This window comes from Apis cerana, linkage group LG8 (genome assembly GCF_029169275.1).
Source record: "Apis cerana isolate GH-2021 linkage group LG8, AcerK_1.0, whole genome shotgun sequence".
In the NCBI taxonomy this organism is placed as follows: domain Eukaryota; kingdom Metazoa; phylum Arthropoda; class Insecta; order Hymenoptera; family Apidae; genus Apis; species Apis cerana.
The window spans coordinates 10,039,675-10,065,702 of record NC_083859.1 but is presented as its reverse complement, the minus strand read 5'-3'; the positions used below and the strand labels follow the sequence as shown (position 1 = coordinate 10,065,702).

The following is a 26,028-nucleotide window of genomic DNA, read 5'->3' as shown; positions in this document are numbered from 1 at the left end:
TACACGTGTGTATATGTACGCGTGCCACTTGCTCAGCTCCGTTTTCTATGGAATAATATATTCTTGTCAATTTTGTTATCGCTCATCAATTGTGTCATCAAATCACCGGTTTCAACGAGGCGTCGAAATTTTTCTTTTCGTGAAATATAAATATAAGTCGGAAAAATGTATACTCGAGAAACAAAGAGAGATTTCTTTATGGCGCCGATCAATAATTTTTTTTCTTCTTTTAATTATATCATAAATAGACAGCAAGATTTATGACGCTTTCCTCCCTTTCCTTTGCGTTTACCTTTTATGCAATTTATCAACGAAAAAACGAAAAATTCGCGTTCCACAGCACCAGTTTAGAAAGGCGGCAAGAAGCAAAGAAGCTTTTTCCTCCGTTCTTTTTCTTTTTGTTTCTCTTTTTTCTTTTCCTTCCGATTCTGCTCCATTCGATCGATAACTCTCCAACCGATAATCGATACCGCGTTACGCAAGCGGGATTTTTTGCCCCGTGAAATGCATTGTGGCACTTTCCCGAATGTGTCGTATTACGGAAAGAACCGTTCTCACTCGTTCCTCTCTTTCTCTTCCTCCTTTTCCTCCAAATCCATCCCTGATCGAGAAATTTTTCTTCCCTCGTTTTCTTCATTCTCGTCGTCAATTACATTCGAGGTCGGGGAATTTTCAGTTTCAATGATAATTAAAAAAGAAAAAGCGAGTAAAAGTAAGTTGATTTATTGGTTAGAAAAATTTAAATTGAATGTACACAGCTCGTTATCATATTGAAACGGAAGATAACGATAATAATACTTTTATAAAAACGGAAAGATCGAGTTGATAGTAATATTATACGAATAATACGAATCAATATGTTAATTATTTGTGGTTAAACGTGTAAAATCAGCCATTAGGAACAGCGATATCTTTGTTTTTCATCTTCGTTCAGACGATTATTCCTCGAGTTCCTTTAACGATTAAACTTTAATCGATCCAATTACACTGTCAATTCAACAAGGTGGAATGGGAGAAATGGATGGAAAACAAGGATCACAGACCACTCTACTTGAGATCGAGTCGAAATGAATCGTTGGAACTAAATACTACTTTGATTAAGATTGACGAAGATTACCTCCAGCTTCTCCAATCAGAATTTACAATTTTCCAAAGTTACACCGGGTGTATCTGAGAATGAAGAGCCCCCTTTTGGCTCAAAAGATATTTGAAATTTATGAAGGAAATGTACTTATCCCGAAAAATGTGGAATAAGTTTTCCTCTGGCGTGTCGTTTCCGAGAAGATCGATTTCTAAAATGCCTGTGGCATTTTTATCGCATTAAAAAATACTATAAATCCCAACTTTCTACCGTACCACGCCAAATAATATTTTCGTGCATTACATTCTTCGTTCGTAGAGAAGGAATTGAAATTATTATTTCCGTCTGTTTGTATTTATTATCTCGAATCGATGCATTAATTATTCGAGGAATACGCAGAAATTGATACAAATCGAGATGATCACATTTTCCGCTTAATCTTCCGCGATCTCGTTTCTGATACGATGGCGACATCTATATTTTGTTCGACGGTAAACAGAGACTATTCAGCTTCTTGTCTTTATCTAGATTCTTCGCCGCTGTATGCAGCGTTCATTTCCTTTGTCGTCGAATTTCGAAGGGATTCTTGATTACTTTGGTTGGCTGATCGATAAAGAAGACATCGACAGAAATGAGACGACTGTTAAGAACGGTTCTTCTCAGAGGAGAAAGATTTCCGTCGAGGCTTTTGATGAATAGATGAAAATGTTTGTTGTTCTAAAGAAATTCGTTCGAAAAGAATTTTAGAGAAATAGCAAAAAAAAAAGGTTTTGCAGGATTTTTCTTATTTATATTTTTGAAATCGTGTGTACAAATATATTCGTGATGTTTAAACTATCGTGAAATCTTTTGACATTTTCGAGCTCGTGTGATCTCTTAAATTGTGTTCTCAAACTTTTAGAGGGTTTCTTCAAGTTTTCGAGCAATCGTGAAATGCGTTCAAGACTTCTTTCAGATAAATCTCTTTGAGCGAAAGATCTGAGACGGTTATCCGTTTCGAAACGCTTGAGGAATCGTGACATTTTCGAGATCGCTGACCATAAGGTCGCTGGATTCGCACCAGAACCGTTAATGGACCGATCACAAAGCTTTATCTTCGTTGTTTAAGGTAGATACTTCGTTCTCCTCACGTTTCATATTTCATTCGATCTTGGAACAATCCGAGATCTTGGAGGAGTTTATGAGGTGGTCACGAGACTCGTGGTAGGCCACGAATAAGTAGAACAGTTTTATGATTGACTTTTCTTGTGACATTGACATCTAAAAGTATCCAAGGTCTTAAAGTTTTCGAGGTATATATATCATATTAAATTCTATCCTAGATTTATGACTCATTTCGACGAGATTCGATAGATTTTTGAGGAATCACGTGATTCTCTCACGTGAAAATAATGGAATTTCACTGTTATTTCGGAGAATTTGGACAGCTGGACATCATCCAGTCGAAGAACGGATTCGATTGTGAAGAAACGCGGACGCATTCCGTAAAGGGAAGGAAATATTTCGACTTGTGTTTCGGCTTAGAGAATTCGTATAGAGAAATTTGCAGGATCGTGGAACAAGGGTTAGAGTTGTGTTCCTCACGATTGACATCATCGGCAGAGATTTTTCGAAAAAGAGAAAGTGCCTATGTAATGGCAGTAAGAATTCGTGCCAATGTATCGTTAAAAAAATAACTAATATCCGTATTCGCATAAACACGTCAAATTGACGAAGAATAGCAGATAATTTAGATGGGTTGTTAAAAAGTGAAAATGACTTGGAAGAATTCTTAAGAGCAAACTTCTCCGATTTTAATTACTTTTTGGTTTATTTTTTCCTTTTTTTTTAATGTCCAATCAAGAATGCCTCTATTTTCCGTACCTCGATCCTGTTCTCTTCGAAAAACGTCTCTCTAAATACAGGAAATACAGGAAAAATTCTAAATCGTTCGTTTACAGCGTTGTCGAATCTATTTTCCCCCTCTCTCCCTTCCTTTCTCTTCCTTCAAAAAAAAGCAATTCGAATATCCGATATTACATCTGACCGACGAAATGCAATAGAAACGTGCCGCGACACTTCTAACGAATTCTAATGAATTCCTCGAAACAAGTGGTTGGCGAAACAAGAGCCGGCCTGATTTATGGCGTGTTCGATTTTTACGCCATGCAACCTCCGAGCTCGAACGAAAATACGAGACCCGAATGTAATCCTCGCTGATGACGCTCGCGGATTATATTTTCCCCTCGATCGAATTGGAAAAATGGTTTTCCAAGATCGAAAGTGTTGAAAACGAGTGTTACACTTTGTCTCCACCGGCGAGAAGCGAGACCAGAAAATGGACATTTCACCGAGCGTTTCGTAAACACGTTTTCGTAACAATTTATTCCGTTTTATTAAACGACGCGCATTAAATATGGATAATGTTACGCTCCGCGATCGCGCGATAGCGAATTTATATCGCATATGCACGGAAACGTGGCGGGTTACAAATGATCGGTTGGATCTGCGATTTTAATTTCCTTGTAATATCGCGTAAAATCGATTCTGGGATAATTCTGAATTACTTTCAAGCCTTTGCCTCTTAAATTAATCCGTTATCCGTTTATGGAGAATGACGGTTTTAAATTTCACACACTTCGATGTTTGGAAAGCGAAGAATTTTCTCATTTTAACGATCCCCAGTTCGAAAAGTTTCCCAAGAGATATCTTAAGATTCGATTGTTTGTTCACCGTTTTCATATTTATTTTCGATCCAAGTAATAATTTTTTTGGAACTCTGAAATTTCTTAAACGGACTATTAAAACGTGCGTAAAAACAGGAAATCTTGAGAAATTTGAAGAAGGCGGGAAACGAGATTTGACATCCAAAAAAAAATTGAAAAAAAGGTAGAGGGATGTTTGGAAGGGGCGATAATCCTGAGAATACCTGGGAAAAGAATCGTGCAAAGTCGTTGGACAAGGCGCACATCTCATACATATCCTTCTGCCTGATAAATAAACGAAATTATTATTCCGACCAGGAACGGTTTATCCGTTCTTTGTATGTTAATAAACCCGCAGAGGCTCGCGGAATTGTTGAAAATATTGTCGCTCGAATTCCTGCCTCCTCGAGGGGGCATTTTGAAATTGTAATAAGGGGGTAACGCGGACTAACCAGATATCTGTATCGGTGATCAACAAATGGCCCATTTAAGCGCAATCGAGCGGAGAGATTTGTTTTGTATATGTAACAATTTACATAATCCGAGGCGGCAATCTGCCGGTTAAAGCTCGAATGGACGCCGAGATGGAAAAGTCGACGAAAGTCTGGCTGACTTTTCTTTCTCTCTTTCTCCCTCTTTCCCTTTCTCTCTCTCCCTCAGCACATGTGTGCAGCGCGAGCTGTGTACCAAGTTATTGGTTTCGCTATTATCGTAACTGCAATTTCTTCTGTCCGTACTAGTTTTATAATAGGCAACTTATTGTTCGTTTACGATTGACATCGCTTCGAGGTTTTCAGGTTTATGGCCGAAAGTAATGGATTCTAAAAATAAATTGCACGATGTCATAGTTTATGCTTGCGTTCGGAGAAATATGTATTTCTTAAGTGGCTCGTTATTATTTATTTATTTTTGGTGTGTGATGTGCGTCTGAGAATTCAGATACAGGGAGAATATTGATAGAGTGCGTGTATATGTACATATATATATATATGTATAGATGTTTAAAATTTGTATTTCAAAATTTTAAAATGGTATCTTTGGGAAATTTAGATATTTCTTGACAATGAAAATTAAGAAAAAAAATATTCTTAGAAAAATTCAAGAGTATTTAACAAGGAATAAGAAGAGATTAATCTCTGTTATTAACGATCGATTCTCGATCGTTGTTTCTACGTAACGTAACTCGTGGTCCGGATTCACTGCAACGTGTTCCAACGTGTTCATTCCACTTGCAATCGCGGCTTTGCAGCAAGCACGAACGATGATGGCTGGCTGAAAGCAGAGCGAATCCCCATTCTCTTTCTCTCGTAGATGTACGATTTCGTAGCGCGGCTCTAGCTTCCTCGAATGTTATGCTTCGATCCGGGACGATTTTATGGAAAGTGAAAGCAAACGCAGAATCGTCTCGAATCGTCTGATCAATTAGTCTTTGTCTAAATCGCCCGATCATTCCCACGATTGCTAGAATCCAACCGACCACTTTTATATCTCTCCCCCTTCCCCCGCGCGATAAATAATATATATGAATAAATAAACGATCTCTCATCCCGCACGTTTTCTCTCGATTGAACGAATCAAACGATTTATTATAAAAAGAGAAACGCGAGACAAAGTTTAAAAGTTCGAAAGTTACGAAAATAATGAAAAATTTTCCAAAGTTTAGTAGAAAGAAATTTAACAAAATAAAATATTCCAAATCGAATTGGAAAAAGAAAAATAAAATTCGTTTTTATCGAATAATTTCGAAGCGAATAACAAAATCATCGATCGAAATAAAAAAAGAAATGACGCTCTTTCTTTTTCCGATTCACATCACGTGCACACACACACACAATTCTCTTAGACATCTTCTTCTTCTTCGAAGCCGAGAAAACAGAAGTAGTCCACGATCCATTCGTGTCTCCTATCGATCCCGAGGCTGATTTATGGATCCACTTGACTGGATTCCGTGAGCTCGACGAAGTTTTCGCATTTTTGACTCGGGATCGTCGTGATAAAGATCGATTAGGTAAGAGAAGACACGGCTAGGAGGCGATCAGCGATGGCTGATAATTAACCGGTTGCGTAAGGTTGCATGGAAAGCAATGGATCGTCGCTTGGATGAAATTGTGTGTCGATTTACCATGTTTATCCTGGTAGAGGATCGACGAGGGATTGATATATTTAACCAATGTTTCTCAACCGATGATACACACGTGAAAATTGTATTAAAATTTACGACGAATTCGCAAAAATCATCCTTATTATCATTATTATACCGATCTAAAAATTAATTCAATCAATTTAATGAATTTTGTAATTTCTAGATTATTACTGCGTTATCCTGAGAATTATTGTTATTACCGCTATTATTCTCTCATAACAAATTGACAAAAATCTGGATCTGGATTACACCTTCTCGCCATTCATATAATGCCCTCAATAATAGCTCGCTACCAACGTCCTCGACGAGTCGTTAACTCGGGAGAGTTAACTCGCCTGTTCCTGTCGTTACAAACTTCGAACTCGAGTCGTAACAGTAGAAAGGATGGAAAAGAAAAGAAAGGAAAAGAAAAGAAAAAAAGAAATAAAAATTTTAAATTCCGAAAGGAAACCTCTCTCGTAAAAGTGTGCAATAAAAGTGGCAAAGCGTTTCCTTGAACAAACGAAACACCTTACCCATTCTCGTTCCAATCTCGACCACATTACAATATTTCCAACGATCGTCGTCAAGTGTCAAGGTGACGCGAAAGGGGAATAAATCAGTTACCGTTCCGAGGAGGAGCATCCCTCCGCTTTCTAAACGCGATCGATCGATCGATCGATCGATCCGTCCAGCGTCTCCAAGGAAACGTAAGACTTCTTCCTCCTCGAGCAAGTATTATGTGTTATCCGAGCAGCGCCACTCCTTCAGAGCGGAGAACTCCCCTCCTCCCCTTCGTTTCCGGTCGCAGGATATCGATCCGACCGGATATCGCTCGCGGCCTCGCGTGTCGATCCTCGTCCTCGATGATCTGGATCCCCACGAAGTCGAGTTTCGTTCGACTTTCTAATGCGAATTCAAGTTTCGCAATTTTTCTTTTTTTTTTCTTTTTTCTTTAAACGAGCGATAGAAAACTTTATATTCGGATCGAGTCTATATATAATGATACATATAGGAGATTTAGATAAACGTTTGAGATTGATTTTCTGGTTCTAGTTTCTGTTTTTCTTTCTCTTTTTTTTTTCTGGAAATTGGAGAGTGGGTAGTTGAATGCACGCACGTAAACATAGTAGTTTGGATAAAATCGACGTGTTACATCATCGTGGAATATCTTTATGCGCTTGTTATTACTCGATTATTAATTATTGTCATTATTCTTAAATTACCGTCTTAAATTATTGTCATAAAAATTTGTGATCGAAAATGCGTGTGTGCAATTGCTTTTGTTTCGATCTGCGCGATTTTTTTTAATAATTATCTTTGGAACAGGGATTGAAATTGTCCGTAATCGATTATGAAACGATCTGGTTAGAAGTGGTTCGCAACGAATTCGTTCGTTGTATCGTGGTCCATCCACCGGTCACTCCAGACGTCCTTGAACGTTCTACTTTCAAAAACAGAAAGAAAAAGGCGGAAAGGAGCGGAAAGATGCAAATGGGGTGGAGGGGGAGAGGGGAGGGAGGGGGCCGGACGAGAAACGTTCAACATTTCGTTAAACATTTCGTTTTGGAATGGCACGCTCGATTTCGAATTCACTTTCTTTCTCTTCTCGACTCGTGGAATTGGAATGTCGTATGAAAAATTGACAAGATCGAATGAATCGAATACTCGAATATTCGCTTCAAAAATTTCGACGAGGAGGAGGAGGAGGGGGAGAAAAATTAAATATTCTCTCTAACGAAATGTTATATATATATAAATATATATTTATACATAAGACAGTTTGATTCACTGTAATGGATAATGTGAAAGAATCTTTCAGTTAAATTTCATTTTCCAAATAGTAGAAAGTATACAGGGGATTTATCGAAATTACGTAAAAATATTTCAAAGAATTTTGAAGCGAGATTTCATCAAAAAAAGGGGGGAAAAAAATTGCATATTTGTTAAGTAATACAAGGAAGAATAAAATACATACGAAAATCATTGTTCATTGTAACACGTACATTTATGTAAGATAATTTATTTTATTTATGGATACGTTTATGAAAGTTGAAAAATGCGATTTTTCCTTTCTTACATAAAAAAAAAAAAAAAATCTATGAAACCGTGAAACATATATTATATAGCATTTAAAAGCGATTAAAACGATCTTTTTCATTTTCCTTATTTCTCGGGAAAGGAAAAATATTGAATGTAAAAAAGAAAAAGAAATGCGCGATTATAATCGGTGATTATAATGGTTGCAATGATAAAATTAACCGTATGATTTTCTGGCAAGTGGTCGTGAAGGCGTGGCATCGATCGTTTTTAAACTGTGCAAGCGTTCGCGATACAGAATCGGGGAAAGTCGTTCGCCATGGAAACGAGTCACGGCCGATGTGCCTGTTTTACGTAAGGTGAAAATCGTCTTTAAGGCGAAAGGGCGATGGATGCAAAGGAGAAGGAGGGATAAAACGGAATTCTTCTTCTGCGTGAATCACATTTTTCAAATAGCTGGCTGCTTCCATTGTATCGCATTCCTTCCAAGAGAATGCAAAGAAAAAAAAAAAAAAGAAAGAAGAACCCGTTAGAATCGTGTTTACTATTTCAAAGCGAGAAAAACATCGAGTCGCAAGATGTTTGTTTTACTTCCATCTTTTATGACACGTGATCCCTCTTGTGACTCATCTAATACGAATTGTAATCTAGGGAATTAATTATTATCAGTGGCACTAGTTCTTTGAACGCAATAAAAAGAAGATCGTCTTAAACGCGAAACTGTGATATTTAGTTATTGACTCTCAGCATTTATTTGTTCTAACATAGTTGTAATATGGATTATAAAATATGGACAATAGAAATTTAAGAGATAAGAACGAAAAATAAATTTCTTAAAAAGCAATATTCTCACGTTGATGACGATTAAAAAATAAGTAATCACAAATAGGGATAAATCAGAATAATCAGTTGCAATAAAAAGCAGTTAATTGAAATCATTTTCAATCAATTTAATACCCATTTTTTCCAATCCTTCCAAAGATAAAGAGAAAATCTAATAAAAATTAAGCTTGTGCGATAAAGAGAATTATATATATGTCAGAAATGGTTATAAAAATTGTTAAAATTTATCGAAAATTTCTTTTGTGTGTAATTCGTGTTCCAAGAAGGTGACATGAAATTCCGATTGGTCGAAATCTTTTACGATTGGTTACGGTACAAGAGCCCAAAGAGCATACCTCATCAAGAATTGCACGCACGTTAATGGCGGCCGTGTTCCACGATTTTGTATTCACTGCACAAGATCTTCATGATCGGCGAAGAGAGGAAAATGGTCGGTGGACGTTTTCGTGACACGCTATGCGAAACACAATACCACACGATCGGTTCATTGCTGTTACAAGATCTGATGAAACTGTTTAATGAATTTCTCTTCTTGTATTCCTTCTTTGTTCCACATCTTTATCGAATAATTTTTCCTCCTTTCGGAACATTTCTAATACGATTATTCCCGATTTTAATAATGTTTGACGCCGTTTGAAAATATTTGACGATGTTTGAAGATGCGTGAATGCAATATTTCTGTAATTGGTTTGACTTGATCGAGAAAAATGTGGATAAGCAGAGCAAGGGATAATTAAAAATACATAGTTGAGAAATTTGAATTTTTATGAATTTAAGAAAATGTGAGTTTATTAATTGAAATTTTAATCATTTCATTAAAATTTATAAAAATTCGATGAAACTATTGCAAAACAATTATTTTGCTCGAAAGTATTCACTCAGATACGTTATATATAGATCTAGTAGATGGAAATTTCATTTGGAGGAGTTCCATATTAGATAGCAAGAAAGTTTTCCTTCTTTCACTTTCCACGAAAAGAATTATTTCCTCGACACCGTTTCCAGATCATACATCATTTTCATCATTCTCAATGTCTTTTTCCTTTTTTTTTTTTTTTTGAAACGAATAAATACAGAGGAACAAATCGTGCATTTTTCCTTTAAGAGAAATTGAAAGTTATTAAGATATAATTTAATGCATCTAAAATTGAATCTAAACTATATCTGAATTAGATCTACATCAGATGATATATCGTATTTCTTCAAATAATAACAAAGAAGACGCACATAAAAATGTTTAAGAATTCAATAATCGTTTCTAACTTGTTAGAATATGTATGAGATGCGGTTTAGGTAATAGACATAGTAAAACTTTCACAATTCAGTAATAACGTTAAATCAAACGTTTGCATCTTAGTTTTTTTTTTTCACCAATAATAACAAACATTACATTAAAAATATTCGAAATATTTTAATAATTATATTTGAATAGAGATTAAAAATTAATCCAATATCCAAATCTTCAAAAGAAACAAATAATTTCTTCATTCTTGAAAGATTCGATACGATACAATGCAACAAAGTATGCCTACGACACAAGATATATCGTCATTTTTTTACTATGTCTCTATTAGATTCTCTAACATATTTCATCAGGTATCATTTAAACCACACTACATTTAATTTGCACCAACATTGAAGAATCTCTCGAAGCAGAGTATCTTATTATCGAGCCGAGTATGTATTTTCAATGACAAGTTAGGAGTTAAGCGAGGAAGAAACAGCGGTAGGAAACAGGAAAAGAAAAATCCGGTGTGCTAGAAATAATTCCGTTGGCCGTTTTGTGTGTGGCCGCGGCGAGGCACCGTTACCCGCGTGCGTTTCTACATGCTCGACCTGAATTAATTCCGCTGCAACGCGGCCATTGTGCCCCGACGAGGACTTTCGAGTGCGTCGATCGACTGCACATGCTCGGATTTTATCGATCCGGATGATCAAGCCGCCGACCACTTCGTCCAGCTTTCGTTTTACAAGATTTCTTCAACATTTTCTTATATCGAAATAGATATCACATTGGACAGATTTCGATCGGTTTGAAGAAGTTTGAAGAAAATTGTTCAGAGTATTTTAATACCTTAATTGAAGAATTATTTCAATCGACGATTATAAAAATTGTATTTATCGTAATATTTCCGTCGAATCGATATTCATTTTATCGATAATCTTCCCTTCAGATTATTATTATCCATCATCGACGGATCTAATTCCAAGAGAGAGAGAGAGTGAGAGAGAAAGAGAGAATACGTTATATTTTCAAGCGGATAGAGACGAATTTACTTTGTTCAGAGATTCCTCTACGCCTCCGTGCAATTTAGCCGCAATTAGCGTCGTTTAGCGTTTGCGTTATTACCATCTATCATTCATAGGTCTTGAAAAGGAGGAATTTTCTGATCGATCCCACAATTCTGCCCGACGATTGCGTCCGCCTGATCAATTAAAAGTAATTACTCTTATGAAATGGGCCTCTTAAATTCATCGTACGTGAAACGTGCGGATGATTGTTGCGATTGCAATGCTCTTGGGCAATGAAAACTGCGAAATAATTTAAAGTTAAATTGTACAGTTAACTCTTGGTTAATCCCGGGCCGAGTGACTCTTCCCAGTGAAAGTAAATGTTTTTAATTAAAAAACTAATTAAAAAACTAAGGAAGGATTGCATTTTATAATTATAATTTAATAAAGAGGAAAAAAAGAAAATCAATCAGTTGTTTAAGCGAAAAATTAAAGAAGAAGAAATACCTCGAGGAAGAAGAAAAAAAAAATAGAAAAGATAAGCAAAATGAAATTTTTAACAAATCGCATATTATTAAACAGAGGATTATAAATAATTCCAAGACCGATGATCGCACAGAAATCACGAAAAAACATTTTTTTTCTCTGTTTCAGGCTGAAGGCTGAATTGATCGCGCTAGCCATGAACCTCGCGCTGCATGGATTTTTGTTGCAGGGTGAGTCTTATCGGCCCTTAATAATCGTTGAAAAACGGTTTCACCGCTATGAATATATATATATATATAAATCTCGTGCCGACTTTAGCCGCCCTCGCGAGAATTAATAATCGCACGCATGCTCGAAATAATGGGCTGCAATATGTGCATCGCGGGAACAATGCGCGCGCCAGGGAAGGAATTCGCAGCGATTCGGATCGAGGGTTGACCTAACTCAACTTGCCTCGTTGCATACGAGGTCCTCGAAACACGGAGGGAACGGAACAATGCATCGAGGAAGTGCAGAGAGAGAGAGAGAGAGAGAGAGAGAGATGCAACTGCCTCCACTGCATCGTTTCGTCTCGCTCGATTTTCTTCTTTTCTCCTCCTCTTCTTTTTTCCCTTTTTTCCCCCTCCTCTTTTCACGACAACCCGTTATTCCATCTTGAATGATGGAAAACTCATTCAACAATGAGTGGTGGTAATAAAATTCTTTCCATAGAAAAAAAAAAAAAGAAAAAAAGAAAATTGTGAAAGAATAGGAAAAAAGCGAAGAGAAAAGAACCCGCGATCGTATACAGAATCAAGGTGCTAACTGGGTTTTCGTGTCGAGTCAAGGTGTTTCCTACGTGAACGTAAACCGTACGTCGGCCACGATACGAGAATCTCGAATGAATCGCAGTGTTGGGAGGAGATAGATAGATAGATAGATAGAGAGAGAGAGAGAGAGAGAATCTCGTACGACGAGAGAATCGCGAATAGTTTCGGTATAATTCTGTCCAGGCTAATTGCACAATAACCACCGATTAGTTTCTTCGTTTCTTTCCATCTGGGTAAAATCGATCGAATGCAATCGTTAATTAATTGTGTTAATTAATGTTACGTGAACGTTGACACAATGTTGCGTTGACACTTGTAAATTATGCCCGAGTTAAGGATTCCTATTCCAGTTCGCGCGATGTAAGGGAACGTTCGTTCCAATTAAAAAAAGAATCCTTCGTCCTGATCGTCGAATTCGGACGAAAAATATTTTCCTTCGAAAATGAAAATAAAAAGATATTCCAAATATTTCGAAACGAAATATATATTTTGAGCAAATATTCGTTACAAAAAAATGGAAAATTTTCTAAACAAAATTTTGTTCGCGTGGAAAACACTCTCTGTCCCGATTGCTAAACGACTCTCGCGTCATCTGCCAAGAAAAAATCTCATTACACCGTAAACGCGTCTTAAAATGAAACCGAAGCCTCGCTATTTTCAACGTCAGAGCGTTTCCTGAAAGCGTTCCCTCCCAAGGCAGGTTCGCAAAGGAGGAAGAAAAACGCGAAGGAAAGATTTTCTGGGAAGGCAGAAATATGCACGTACGTATCGCAATAAAATCGGAAACAAGTGGATGCGTAAAGGCGTCCCACGAGGTTCGACCGCGATGCATACGTTTCACGGGCGGATGTCCCACGAGGCTGCATTCCTTGCGCCGATGTAACTTCCATTTAGCTCCTACGTGAATGTAAATAATCCCGTACAAAAGGTGGATTCACGCTCGGTGGTCCCTCTCCCAGCCTCTTCGAGCAAGCAAACGGCCGGGCCGTTTGATGAATACAAATCCCCTCGTTTACGTCGTTTACCATGCGAATTTTTATCCGCATTCCCTTCCCCGTGGATAGTCAGCTTTACTATTCCTGCATTTGCCGATTTATTCTACGCTACTCGTTAATAGGCTGGATGAATGCCTAGCGAGTCTTGACTTTGAGGTTAGGCAGTTGGAGGTTATGTGAACGCTAGATGCGGATAATATTTTATGGATATTTTATTTTTCACAGTTGAGACTTAACATTTGCCCGTTAACGAATACATGATAAGTCGAGTTGGAGCTTCGAGGTTAGGAATTTTGGAGATGACGCAAAAATGGTTTCGTTGGGATTTAACGCGATTATTTTTCTATGCGAACGATCAAATTTTCAAAGATGTCTCCGAATCTTTTTCACCATTTTTCTTTCCTTTTCTTTTCTTCGTTTCCTCTCACTTTCTCCGCGTGGAGAAGCCTGACCAATTGCATTACACGCAACTGCGCAAAATCGTGCGAGTACCACGCAGCCATGACTTTCGTCTAACTAAAGCGTCTGCTCTTACTTTAATTAGCAGCCGTATTATGCATTTTAATCCATCATTTCCGTAGTTTTACTATTAGTAGTTCCCGGGAGACCGGCGTAATAAAGCTACGCGAATTTCTAGCACGCTCGTGATTAAAATTCGAGATGGATTTAGTTTGATATTTTAATTGGAATTTCTGAAGGAACTTGCTTCAACTTCGGACAGAAGAAAATGGAATTTGCGCGGTGTTTGTAAAAAAGAACTCGTTAAAATGTTAATTCGATCTCGGCAAATTAAACACGTGAATACGAAGAAGATAGAGATTAGATTGAAGAAAATAATCGATCGATGTTACGTAAGATGGCGGTACGCATCGAAACGAGAAAGTGTACAAACGGCCTTAAAAGAGGTCGGTCAGATGCCAATAAAAGGCAAACGTTCGAGCGGTTCGTAGACGAGGAATGACTCATTGATCATTGCATTCATATTGCAAATGCGAGGGCGTTTGTCGCACATTTTTCGAAAATAACCATTGGGTGGGATGTTTGAAGGAAGTCTTGCGAAAGATTAAAACAAAGTTATTATTGATTTTATACGTTGAACAATCTACATCTCTTTATATATATATATATATGTTTTGGAAAATTTCACGAAACGATTTGACCAAGTTATCTTAATATAAAATTGGAAATACGCGGATAGAATTTCAAACGAGTTCTCGAATAAAGTTGCAACTAGTAGGCTCGATTAATGAGAGCAGACCGTTCACAAGTCTGAGGAGACTGAAGGAAATCGGATACGTAGAGAATCGTGAATAAATTAGCAATACGAGTTAGAATAGATTAGGAATAAAAACTTGCAAGTTGCAAATCCATCAAAGAGCGTTTCAAACCTGGTCGTAGATTGACGTATGATTGCGTGAATACGTCAATGGGGGAATCAAGAACGTCTATTTGTAATTTATGAGCTTGTGAATAATTTAAAAAACAATTTTTCCTTTTTTAAAGAAACTATTCAACGTTTTAATTTATTGTTCCGTCCATTTATCAAACAATTTAAAAACGATTCTTTTTTCATAACAAAATTAACGCGCATATCCAAAGTTATAACATAACAAAGTTAGTTTCCTAGCTTTTTTTTTGCGTTCATTAAAAACCGAATAGAAATGCTATAGAGAACTAATTCTGACAAACTGATTCATAATACCAGAACCGGTTTTCAACGTTTCTAAAGCTTCTAAAGAATGATACACGTGGATCAGTTCCAAAATTACCAAAAATTTACAGGATAATTCTGAATTATCGTAGAACCTTTCCGACATTTTTCGACCGTTTTCAACTCGTCGGGACGATCATTGCGCGAAAACGATTACTTCGAGATTCGGCATGAACCGATGAAAAGCTAGCCGATTGACAGACAGCGGCGAATCGGCGAACAACGCCGCGAATGAATCATTCGGTTGAATCATTTTGGACGTTTACGATGCGAGGGCGTGCGGCTTGTTGTCGCCACGCATCGAAACGAGCAGCCGTCAGGAGAAGGAAAGTCCCGATGGTGAACGAACCAGGTTGCGTGGCCGGTTCGAAGCAGAAGCGTGAACAATGCGGAAGAATATTTTTCGAACGGTCGAAAAGATAGTGACAGTTTCCGCGTTCCGATTAGGAAATGGATCGCATTGAAAACAGGGCAAACCCTTGAAGATCCACCCTTCCTCTTCACAAATATCCACGTGTTTTTGTATACTGCAAGATAATTTCGGGAGGGATGTGCACTAGATCCATAAGGATAATTTGCAATGCGAATAATTTAGATCGAAATAATAATAATAATAATCGTTCAATATATTGTTGATGAGCCAATTACATGACATGAGCAAGGAAACGGTTAATCCTGCAACGACGCGGGTTTGGAAGGTAGAAGGGATCGGCAAATTCACTTTACTTGTTCGTATATGAACGGAAAATCTTATTACGCTTGTTCCCCCATTATAGAATCTCCTCTGCTACTGTCATTATGTAATTTGCAGGCGTTAATCGAAAGGTCGTCAAAATTATGACCTTTCCTATGCGCGGCAGGAAGGGAACAGGCCTAGAAAGTCCAAGAAGTCTAGAATTGTCCAGTCACTCTATAAATAACCTGCGCGGCGCATTATATTAGCGGAATTTTGCATAACGGCCGGTCAGACGAAATAATTGACTTTCGCTTTTGCCGAGCGGCTTTTACCCGTCCGCGATTATAATACGTTCGGTATAATTGTATCACAATGGCGAGTATCGATCTAATTAGGGAACTGATTAATCGTTGGGCCGTTAATATATGGTAGAAATCGTTTCGTAGCTCGTTGAGCTTGTTGTTAATTTTATATATTTTTGACACCTCGGCTCGTTGAACGAGATTGTTTCAAGTTTGCGTTAGTTTAAACGTTGGTTAATATCCTCGAAATTTTTGATCGAATCGATTCCTTCGAGATATTCACGCTCAGTGGATTAAATTCAGAATCTTGATGAAAAGTTACTAGTCACTCGAAACTCCTAACCTAACCTAACTTTTCTGATCATTTCAAATTGGTCAATCTTTCTGGTTTAACAAGTTTATCGGAAAGTATCGATAAACAACGTATATAACGTTTCCTATCAGTGGCTACGCATATTCTGGAAACTCGTTTGACTCTAGACATTTTTCTCCACTTTTCTCGTCCCCGCTTCGCGTTCAGTTGGCTATCCTTCTCGCGCTACCCGCTTGTCTGACTTTTCTCCTTACGTAACCGCGTAACTGCGGCGCAAGGATGCGGTTAGACCTTTCGAAGCGTGTCTCTCTGCCCGATGTCACGTAAGACGCGAGTCACTCAGTCACGATCTCAATTTCACTCTCTCACGTTGTCAAATAATCGCCGCCATTAATGCATCTCTTTCTTCCGAACAATCGTCGAAACAAATTTTCCACCACCTTTTCCTTCTAACTTCTCTTTCCTGCGACGATATTCCCCCTCCCTTATTATTTTAGATTTTAGATCAAAAAGAAATTTTCAGGTAAGAATTTAGGAGGAAGTGAATATTTTTGTAAAAAATATTAGAAGAAAAATTCACGAATATTTGAGTAATTGTAACGAGATTGAAATTTCTTGAAATAAAATTAATTGCTCGGCTAATTTTCCAAATTACCTCGTTGATTCCCGTGGCTGTAACAGACGTACAATTATATAGCTTGTTAAACAGAAATATAAACGCTTGTGCGTCTAGGGGAAGCAACTGGAGGGCCGCCATGTTGAAAACGATGTTTGTTCGAATAAAGTGTACGAACCGTGGCGAGGAATGTTTAAGAAAAAAAAGAAAGAAAGAAAGGAAAGTAAAACGAGAAACGAGAATAATTTGCCGGCGTTTTGCCGCAACGCTCGTGAAAAATGTTAGAATTACTCGAGAAATATCCTGCGGAGGATATATAATTCAGATCGGTAAACGTGTAAATTTTGAAATTCAAGTCGATACGATACTCTATATGCGAACGATTACCTGTCAAAGATAATTCAAACCAGCCTCTCATTCAATCACTCTTGAAAATATTTTTTCTTTTTTATCACATTTTCTCTGTTTCACGTTACTTTAATTTTAAAAATGTTCAAGGATTATATTGGCATGTATTGTATCTTGTTTTTGCATAATTTGAAATACGAACACAGGTCGTACACCGAGTGTACATTGCACACTTGGTATTCAAAATATTGAGACACGAAAGAAAAGCCGAATTGATTGGCATTGAACAGGCCAATAAAACGGGACTGTATATTCACTCATAAAATATGCAAATTATAAAAGTGTCATTACAATACACGTAACATAAATAATCGTGTCTTTCTTGATCATCTTTCGATTTTTTATCTATGTATATTACGCAATAACTGTCGATTTGCTCCATAAAATATTCGCATATTACCGGTATACAAAACCAGTCGATTATTCTTTCCTAAAAATTCTTTATTCGAAATATATTGTTTCCTTTTCTCCCTCTCTCTCTCGAATTAGATGGTAAAATTTTAAACGAATTCTCCAACCATTTTGATTTTGAATCTTTAGATGGAGATGGATTGGAAGTTTGTATAAATTTGCCTCTTCTCTTGGTGTATCGGTTTTTTCCCTGGGACTTCTTTGTTTCTTCATCTTGGTTTTGTGTTGGTCCAACGAGGAATTCGCACGCGTGATTTGAAACCAGTCGAGGAGAAAATTTTGTCGAGATCGAGTTGAATGGAAGGTGTTTAGAAATCGTGGAAAAAGTGTATCGACAAATTGTGTCGTAAATGTTGGTGAAGTTTCAATCAAAAACGTTGAATTTTTTTTTTTTTATGAATCGTGTCATTGATAAATTTATTTTCTTATTTTCTTCTAACCTTTGATTTTTATTACATTTTTATTAGAATCGTAGAAATCGATTTAAATCTGACTTTTTAAAAATTAAAGACACGGTTAATAACTAATGATCGATAGTTGTGATAAATATGTAAGAGTATTAATTTCAATGTTGCAAAATTATATAAATACAGATTTAATAACGCATTCGACTTTTCATTCGCGATTCACAATTTATCTTCCACCTAAAGTCTCTTTAGGGTTTAGGAATACGGAGCGAAATTCCTTCTAATTAATCCTAATTAATACCACTCCGAGGAAAGGAACAATGGCGTCTTTCACCCGATCCATCCGAAGTTCGTTTGACGACCTTTCTTCGTTTCTTCGACGTTCGAGTTTCACCTTGCCAATATTATTACGTACGAGGAATTGAACCAGTTTTTTTTCTCGATATTACATTAAAAGAGAAAGGCTCGTTATATCGGAATATATATAATTATTAGTTTGATTTTTCAAAATTATAAAACGAAGAGAAATTCAATTCTCCCCTCAGATATAAAATTATTAAAATTATATATCGACTCTAATCTTTCATTAGTCATTCGATGTAAACAAAAATATCGTTCCCTTTAATTTTTCATTAATTCTTCGAACGACGCAACAATAAATCAAAATCTTCTTCCATATTTCGAGGATCGTTCGTTGCACGATCGTGGACTTCTTATTCAACACGAACATATATATATATATTGTCGACAAGTTGGAGACTTGGCCATTCGATAAAAATAAGAGCCGTCGAAAACGCCCACGTGGCGTTCTGGGCCCTTTCACGGTGATTTTTACGCGCCGAGTGCAACCGGCCGAATCGCGCTCCCAGCCTTTTCCTCTCTCGAGGAAAAGTAGCCGACCTAGTGGTGTTTTCGCGCTGTTTTCCACGACCAACCACGAATGGTTGTTAATTAGTAAACTCGGAGAGGAAAACTCTCGAAAGCTGCTCTCGAGAATTGTTTTTTTCTTTTTTTTTTTATTAATAAAACGGAGGGAACTTTCACTCCGGTCACGAGAGTCGCTCTCGAGAGTTATTTTTCACGAGTGGACACTGTGAATAAATTATCCAAGGATATTTTTCGACTTTCGATGCAATCTTCTATGTAAAAATAATTCCAGAGAATTTTATTTCTCGAGATACGGACTCGGTGAGAATAATATTTTTGAGAATCGTTTTTGAGATCTTCCTAGCAAAAATTTATCTGTGAGAAAGATTTAAATATGAGTGAAAATAGCCGTTTTAAATTTAGGAAGAAATTGGACTAATTCTTTTTTTAAAACGTAATAAATTCATTCTGAATCTTTTTTCTTCTCTTTTCTTGTTGCTTGGATTTATTGTAAATATTATTCAAAAAAATACTTTTCATAAGAATTATACAGTTAATTTTATACAAAAAAAAAAAAACAAGTATTCTATTAAAAAAATGAGATGCGAATAATATAAATATGAAGTTTCTAAATTCTGATGTACAACGTTGATGTATTATTAAGTGATGATAAAAAAAGAATGTTCGAAAATTCACGTGGCTATTGACAGAACATGTCCACGAGAATGACATTTATTGTGAATGACGTCCGCTTCCTTGACTCATTCATCTTTCTGCTCCTCAATGAAACTCCCTCGTGCTTCGTACGCGCTTGCGTGAGTAGACACGTGTTCCTGTGTACGCGCGTCGATGACGACATGTGTCAGAAAAGTCAGGATCAGAGGCATGAATCACGACGTGTGTCTACTTTGATCGAGGAAAATTAAATCTCTCACGTTTCGCTCAAACGCCACTCGTTCACCTCTCCTCTGTTAAAGATTTCAGAAAATTTCTTCGCGTTCCTTTCAGTTCCAATCAAATCGTTAAAATGTCGAGAAATCGTTAATCACGATACATCACAATGCGTCTTCGACAAAGTATAATACGTAACATATTTCGAGCAAATGTACGATTCAAAGAGAAAAAAGAATCGAACAACAACGAAAATCAAACGAAAAATAACAATCCACTCGTCTGTTAAGATACGTTATTATAAATACGTAATTATAAATTTACAATTTATAACTCTCATAATTGAAAAGGGAGCAAAAGAAAAAAAAAAAGGAATATTCACTGGAGAATTTTCTCCATTTTACGCCGATATCGCTGCGTGAACGTGTCAATAACACGGAATACCGAGGAGATCCGAGGATACTCGCCGTGTCTCGTGGATAATCGGGAATTTCCGTTTCCTGCGGCGGCCCTCGAATAGCAATGACTCCGCTTCTCGCCTCTTTCTTGCTTTCTTGGCTCATAATGAACCGGCACGTACCGTCGCGCGGCGGCACGTAATCCAGAAACCCACGGAAACACGGAGAGCGCCGCGTCCGGATCCGAGCCGGAAGTGGAGGCCACCAGTTACACAGGTTCACCGCACGATATCCCCTCGCGCGCATCGTAAAACATCTGTTCTTGCTCGTCGCGAGTTTCTACCGAGCGGATTTATATTTTCAAACGACGAATATTTGATGAGAAAGAAGAAAGAAAGGAAGGAAATTGGGATTTGAGATATGATAAAAAGAATGTTTGAGTCGATATTTGACGAAAAGAAGAAAAGAGGGAGGAAAATTGGGATTTGGTAAAAAGAATATTTGAACGAATATTTGATAAAAAGAAGGAAGGAAGGAAGGAAATTGCAATTTAAGAAATAAAATTATTTATTTATTTTTTTATATATATATTTTTAAACGATAAACATTTGATAAGAAAAAAGAAAGGAAGAAAGGGAATTGGAAGATATGATAAAAAGAATATTTGAATCAATATTTGATAAAAAGAAGAAAGGAGGAAAGGAAATTGGGATTGAAGATATGATAAAAAGAATATTTGAATAAACATTTGATAAAAAGAAGAAAGGGGAGGAAATTGCAATTTAAGAAATGAAATTATTTATTTATTTTTTTTTATATATTTTTAAATGACAAACGTTTGATAAAAAAGAAGAAAAAAAGAAAGGAAATTGGAATTTAAGATACGATAAAAAGAACGTTTGAATGAATATTTGATAAAAAAAAGAAAGGAAGTAAGGAAATTGAAATTTAAAATATGATAAAAAGAACATTTGATAAGAGAGAAGAAAGGAAGGAAGAAAATTGGAATTTAAGATACGATAAAAAGACGAAAGGATGGGAATTGCAATTTAAGAAATGAAATTATTTAACGTTTCCTTCTTTTTACGTTTTCCGTTACAGTTTCTTTGAAAAGAAATTGTCCGATATAACGTAATGAATTGCAAGAAAAAATTGATAATTATGACGGCAAACTAACTATTGATCAATTTTTATAAAATTATCGATCACTTTTTTTTTTTTTTTTTGATAAATGATTATCGAATCGAACTGAAAACGATTTGAATGCAAACCTAGCAGGAAGTCTACTTCGCTCGGTTACGAAACTCGGTTGATTTTCACGTATCCGCGAGGAACGCGCTCACAGATCGATAGATCGCCGCCCTGCTCCATAGGGATACGCGTGTTTGCGCCGTTGTAAGCGCAGAGTAGATCAGCACGTTCCATCGAGGAAATAAATTGATCCGCTCGATCGCCGCGCCACTTTCGTTTATGAACTCCTTGGAGCGATGCATTAGAAACTGGCATGGCAACGATTTTGTGCTATTTTTCTTGCCATACTTGCCGTATTTTTATGGCCTCGTATCGTGGAATTCGTGTACGAGCAAAATTCCTCATATTACATGCTATGTTATCTCGTATTTTGTGCGCAATTCCTTCGACTTTTTCACGGTATTTTGATACGTGATTCCAATTAAATAATATTACGGATAAAGCTAAAGAATTTTTAATTAAGAAAAATGCGGGATCCTTTGTTCCGAATTGTTTTTCTTGGAATTTCGACGATCCTTTACTTCAGAGGTATTATTTATTCAAATCTAAATTACGATTTTTTTTTAGCAATTTCAACTTCAATATTTTTTTTAATACATTTCCAAACGCGACACGGATAAATTTCTCAATTTCTTCTTTTCTAAATAACGTTCTAACTTTTAATTCAAACATTTGTATTCGTTGTTGAAAATATCATATCACGCGAGAATTTATACGAGTGTCTGTTTCGTAACTTAACTAGAAGTTAATTCGTTGAAGAATATACGATCGGTAGAAAATACTTTGTTTCATTGTTTTCTTTTTTTTTTTTTTTCATTCGTTTTTCAATACGACTACCGGATAATCATCAACCATGATTATAACAGTAGAAGAAGAAGAAGAAAGAAAAGTAGAAGTGCGTTTCGCGTTGTTTCACAAACGTGACTTTATACTTGATTCCACTATTTGACCTGGATTGACATTGTCTGCCTACTCTGTCGAACAAGTACGCCAGTCTGATTGTCCGGACACATAATTATGCTAATAAACTCTATTTATAGTAGACAATGGAAATTTCTTTCTTAAGTGAAGCAAGATGTACGAGCCAATTTACAATATCTTCTCGGAATGGACCGAATCGCAAAATAACGACTTCGTTTCAAAAAATGTCCCGAAAATCCAAATTCGAAATCGACACCAAAATGTCTTTTTCGTTTCGGACATGGAGGAAGTTTTAAAAATACCTGCAAGAAATTTATAAAGAGAGGACCCATCCGGGATGATCCGGCCTGTTAAATATTTATGAGGACGTTCGAGCACCATCCGAATTCTCATCCTTTGTAAACTTTCACCCGGCTGCGTTGTCGCCTTTTTCTCGTCGCGGGAACGCCGAGAAATATTGATGTATTAGACGATCCAAGAACGAGAGGCGCAGCCACTCGTACACGCTTTCTACACCGACGTAGAACCGATCCTCCCCTTCTTTAACCACCTGTTAAATATTTATTCTTCGCCGGCAACTTGGAAACACAGGTGCGAACAATGGAGCTGACAGAGAGCTCGGTTGTCTCACTCGGTGTGGAACATGCAACCAGAGAGAGAGATTATCGTAGGATTATTATGTTGGCAATGAGACGAAGCGGTGTTTGGAGAAGAAGTGAGAGGTTAGGTTTCGTAGTTTTTGTAGAGAAAATGGCGGACCTCGAATTTATCTTCGCGAAAATTGGGCAAGGATCAGGATTTGTTATATCGAGTTTAAGAGTAGAATTTTTTTTTTTTTATTCTTCAGCTTCTTCTTTTTTCAAATTATACGTTGAGATTTTCGAATAGAAATAGTGGAATTAATGGATGGTGAAACAGTTTGGAGAGGTTAATTTTTCAAGAAAATGATGACTACCTTTGAAACTAGAATTATTATGAACAAGATCGAGTTTAAGAGTAGCAATTTCTTTTTCTTTCTTCTTATGGAGGGAGTAATCGTTTTTTATCGTTACGATGAACAATATGGCGTGTAAAAAGAAAATATATAACGAACACGAGTATTTCGAAATTCTATTTACCTGGTAGATTTACAGAATTTATCAAAGAAAGGAAAGAGAACAGAAAAGGAGGAAATAAAAATACTTTGTTCCTTTCGAGAATTATTATCCTGGACCTTAAAAGTGGAAGATGTTATGCAACTGGTTGTAAATTTACAACCGATCTACAAAGTTCCGTGAATTTTGAAATTACGTAACGCATCTCTACCTCGTATCCTAATTATTGTTATGTAATAATTAAATCTAAAGACAAGAATATTAAATTCGAAATTATCCTAAAAGTCGAGATGCCCTCGCTGTAAAATCTACTGCGTAACTTCTTCAATTAAAAAACTCTTTCAACGAAGAGGAAATCGCATCGACCAGATTCTTTATGTAATAATCGCGCACGAAACTTAATTTTCTTGTCGCTCCATTTACCCGAATGATGCGTCGCGACATCACGATCGTTAGAAAGTGATGACGTGTATATATATATATATATATATCGATCAAATTGTCAGCTTTTCGTCCTTTTGTAACGATTCTTTCGCTCGCCTTCACTTTCTTGCTCTTCTTCCATCGTTGATCTTTCTCTTTCTTGATCAACAGCCTCTTGACTTTTATCTTGGCGCGATCCATTTCAGGGATCCCGATGGATAGAAGCGTATTTCTTTCCAAGAAACGCGATAAAAAACGATACTTTAAATGATAGAATACGTTGAGAATTAAATGAACAAATTTCTTCGATTTTCTCGTCGGAGAAAAATTGAAAAAAAGAGAGAAATATTATGTATCCATTTTCCATCCAAAAATGAGGATTTATATTACAGAGAAAATGTTATGTAATACGTTATTTCGACGTACAGTGATTAATATATGTGTATGTATATACATGATACAATACCTTTTAACATTTCAATCCAGAACTTCCTCTTGCGCGAATGAATCTTAAACGATCTAAAAATACGTGTACAACGTTCTTTTGAGGACGTTTCACGGAGGAAGAGGCAGTTCGATTGGATCGAAAGCCAGCTGGTTTTATTGGAGTCGAAAGGGCACTCTGGCACGCGGGTGTATTGTAAAATCACGTAAGAAGAGCACCTTTCACCTCCTCGCGACCGCGCGTACAAGCCGCTTTTACATCCTTCTATTACCGAAGAAATGATGCACATATAATGCAGACTCGGAAAATAGACGCTCGAGTCACGTGTCAAACAAAATTTTTCAAACTCTCCATTTTTCTTTTGTTGCTCGTCCACTTTACAAATTTGTTATTACACGTCGCTTTGGATTTGAAAAAGACACTTATTCAACAATTTCTTTTTTCTCCAATCATAACGGGATGATTTCCAAGTATTGAGAATTTATCCAACGCGGTTCAATTATGCTAAAAGTAATTTCTCTCGATTTCTTTTCACGAACTTTAAAAAACGCGCGAATCGAATAAAATCCACCGATGATTGAACTTATTGGAATTATATGGAGGGGGGGGGGGGAATTATTCGAAAAGGTTTTATTTTAGAGAAAAATTAGAGATTGATTCTGAAAAGGAATCTCGAGCAGAGACGAGAGCGTTCGAGAGACGAGCAATATTGAGCAATTTTCTCGATGGATGTAGCAACGTCTCAGAGACGCTACTGTAACGGTAATATCACGGTAATGGCTGTAACTGTTGCGATAATCGGGCCTCGGTTTCTTCTTCTTCTTCGTGCGGAACAACACCGTCTTTCTTCTCTCCTCGAGAATGTTGAAAATATTGGAAAAAAATTCCATCTCTTCCAAAACCTTATTAATCTCCATATTTCCACATATCATACCAATCAGACCTCAGGCTACGTTTCTACTTCTCTCTCTCTCTCTCTCTCTCTCTGCTTATTTTATTTATTTCTCAAGATTTAATTGTCCTATTGTCGATCTTCGACCATGAATACCATCGTAGGTGCTAATTGTCTCCGTTCGTTTGATAACTCGTGAGAAATTCCGATTGTCACGATTCCGAATAATAATCGATTCCGATCACACGTTCCCGAATCGATCGATCGTATCGATTCATTATTTAATTAGCAAATTATACTCTGTAATTTTTAATTTCAGTTTCAATTACAATTTGGATAACAGAGATAAAATTAGGAGAGAATTTTTATAGAAATTATTTATTAATAAGTGATCGAATTGAGATGATCGATTGAAATGATTACGATTATGGCGCGTGCAACAATATTTCTGTGCAATCACTTTAATTGCATTATGATCCGAGTATGGCTCGTTTCCATAAATTGAGGCTCGTTAAACAAACGGAAATCATTTGCACACCTACACGTTAGAAACTTTACCCGAACGAATTTCCCATAGGCAAGCCGCGTAAGTATCCGGAAAATTAAACAGAATATAATTTGCATAATCTTGTGTAATCGACGATTTAAGATTACCACTTCTCATTTCTTAGATCTTATTGGATGGTGTATGAAAGCAATTTAACGAAGTA

General features: G+C 36.7%; 1 protein-coding gene across 1 annotated transcript in view; it reads left to right on the top strand.

The window, feature by feature from the left end:
• The window catches only part of LOC108002592 (FK506-binding protein 5), a 55,250-nt gene that overhangs the window by 16,924 nt on the left and 12,298 nt on the right, over positions 1 to 26,028 (top strand). The window contains exon 3 of the mRNA XM_017064355.3: positions 11,657 to 11,718. Coding sequence (XP_016919844.2) covers positions 11,657 to 11,718 — 62 coding nt within the window. The remainder of the gene's footprint in view (positions 1 to 11,656; positions 11,719 to 26,028) is intronic.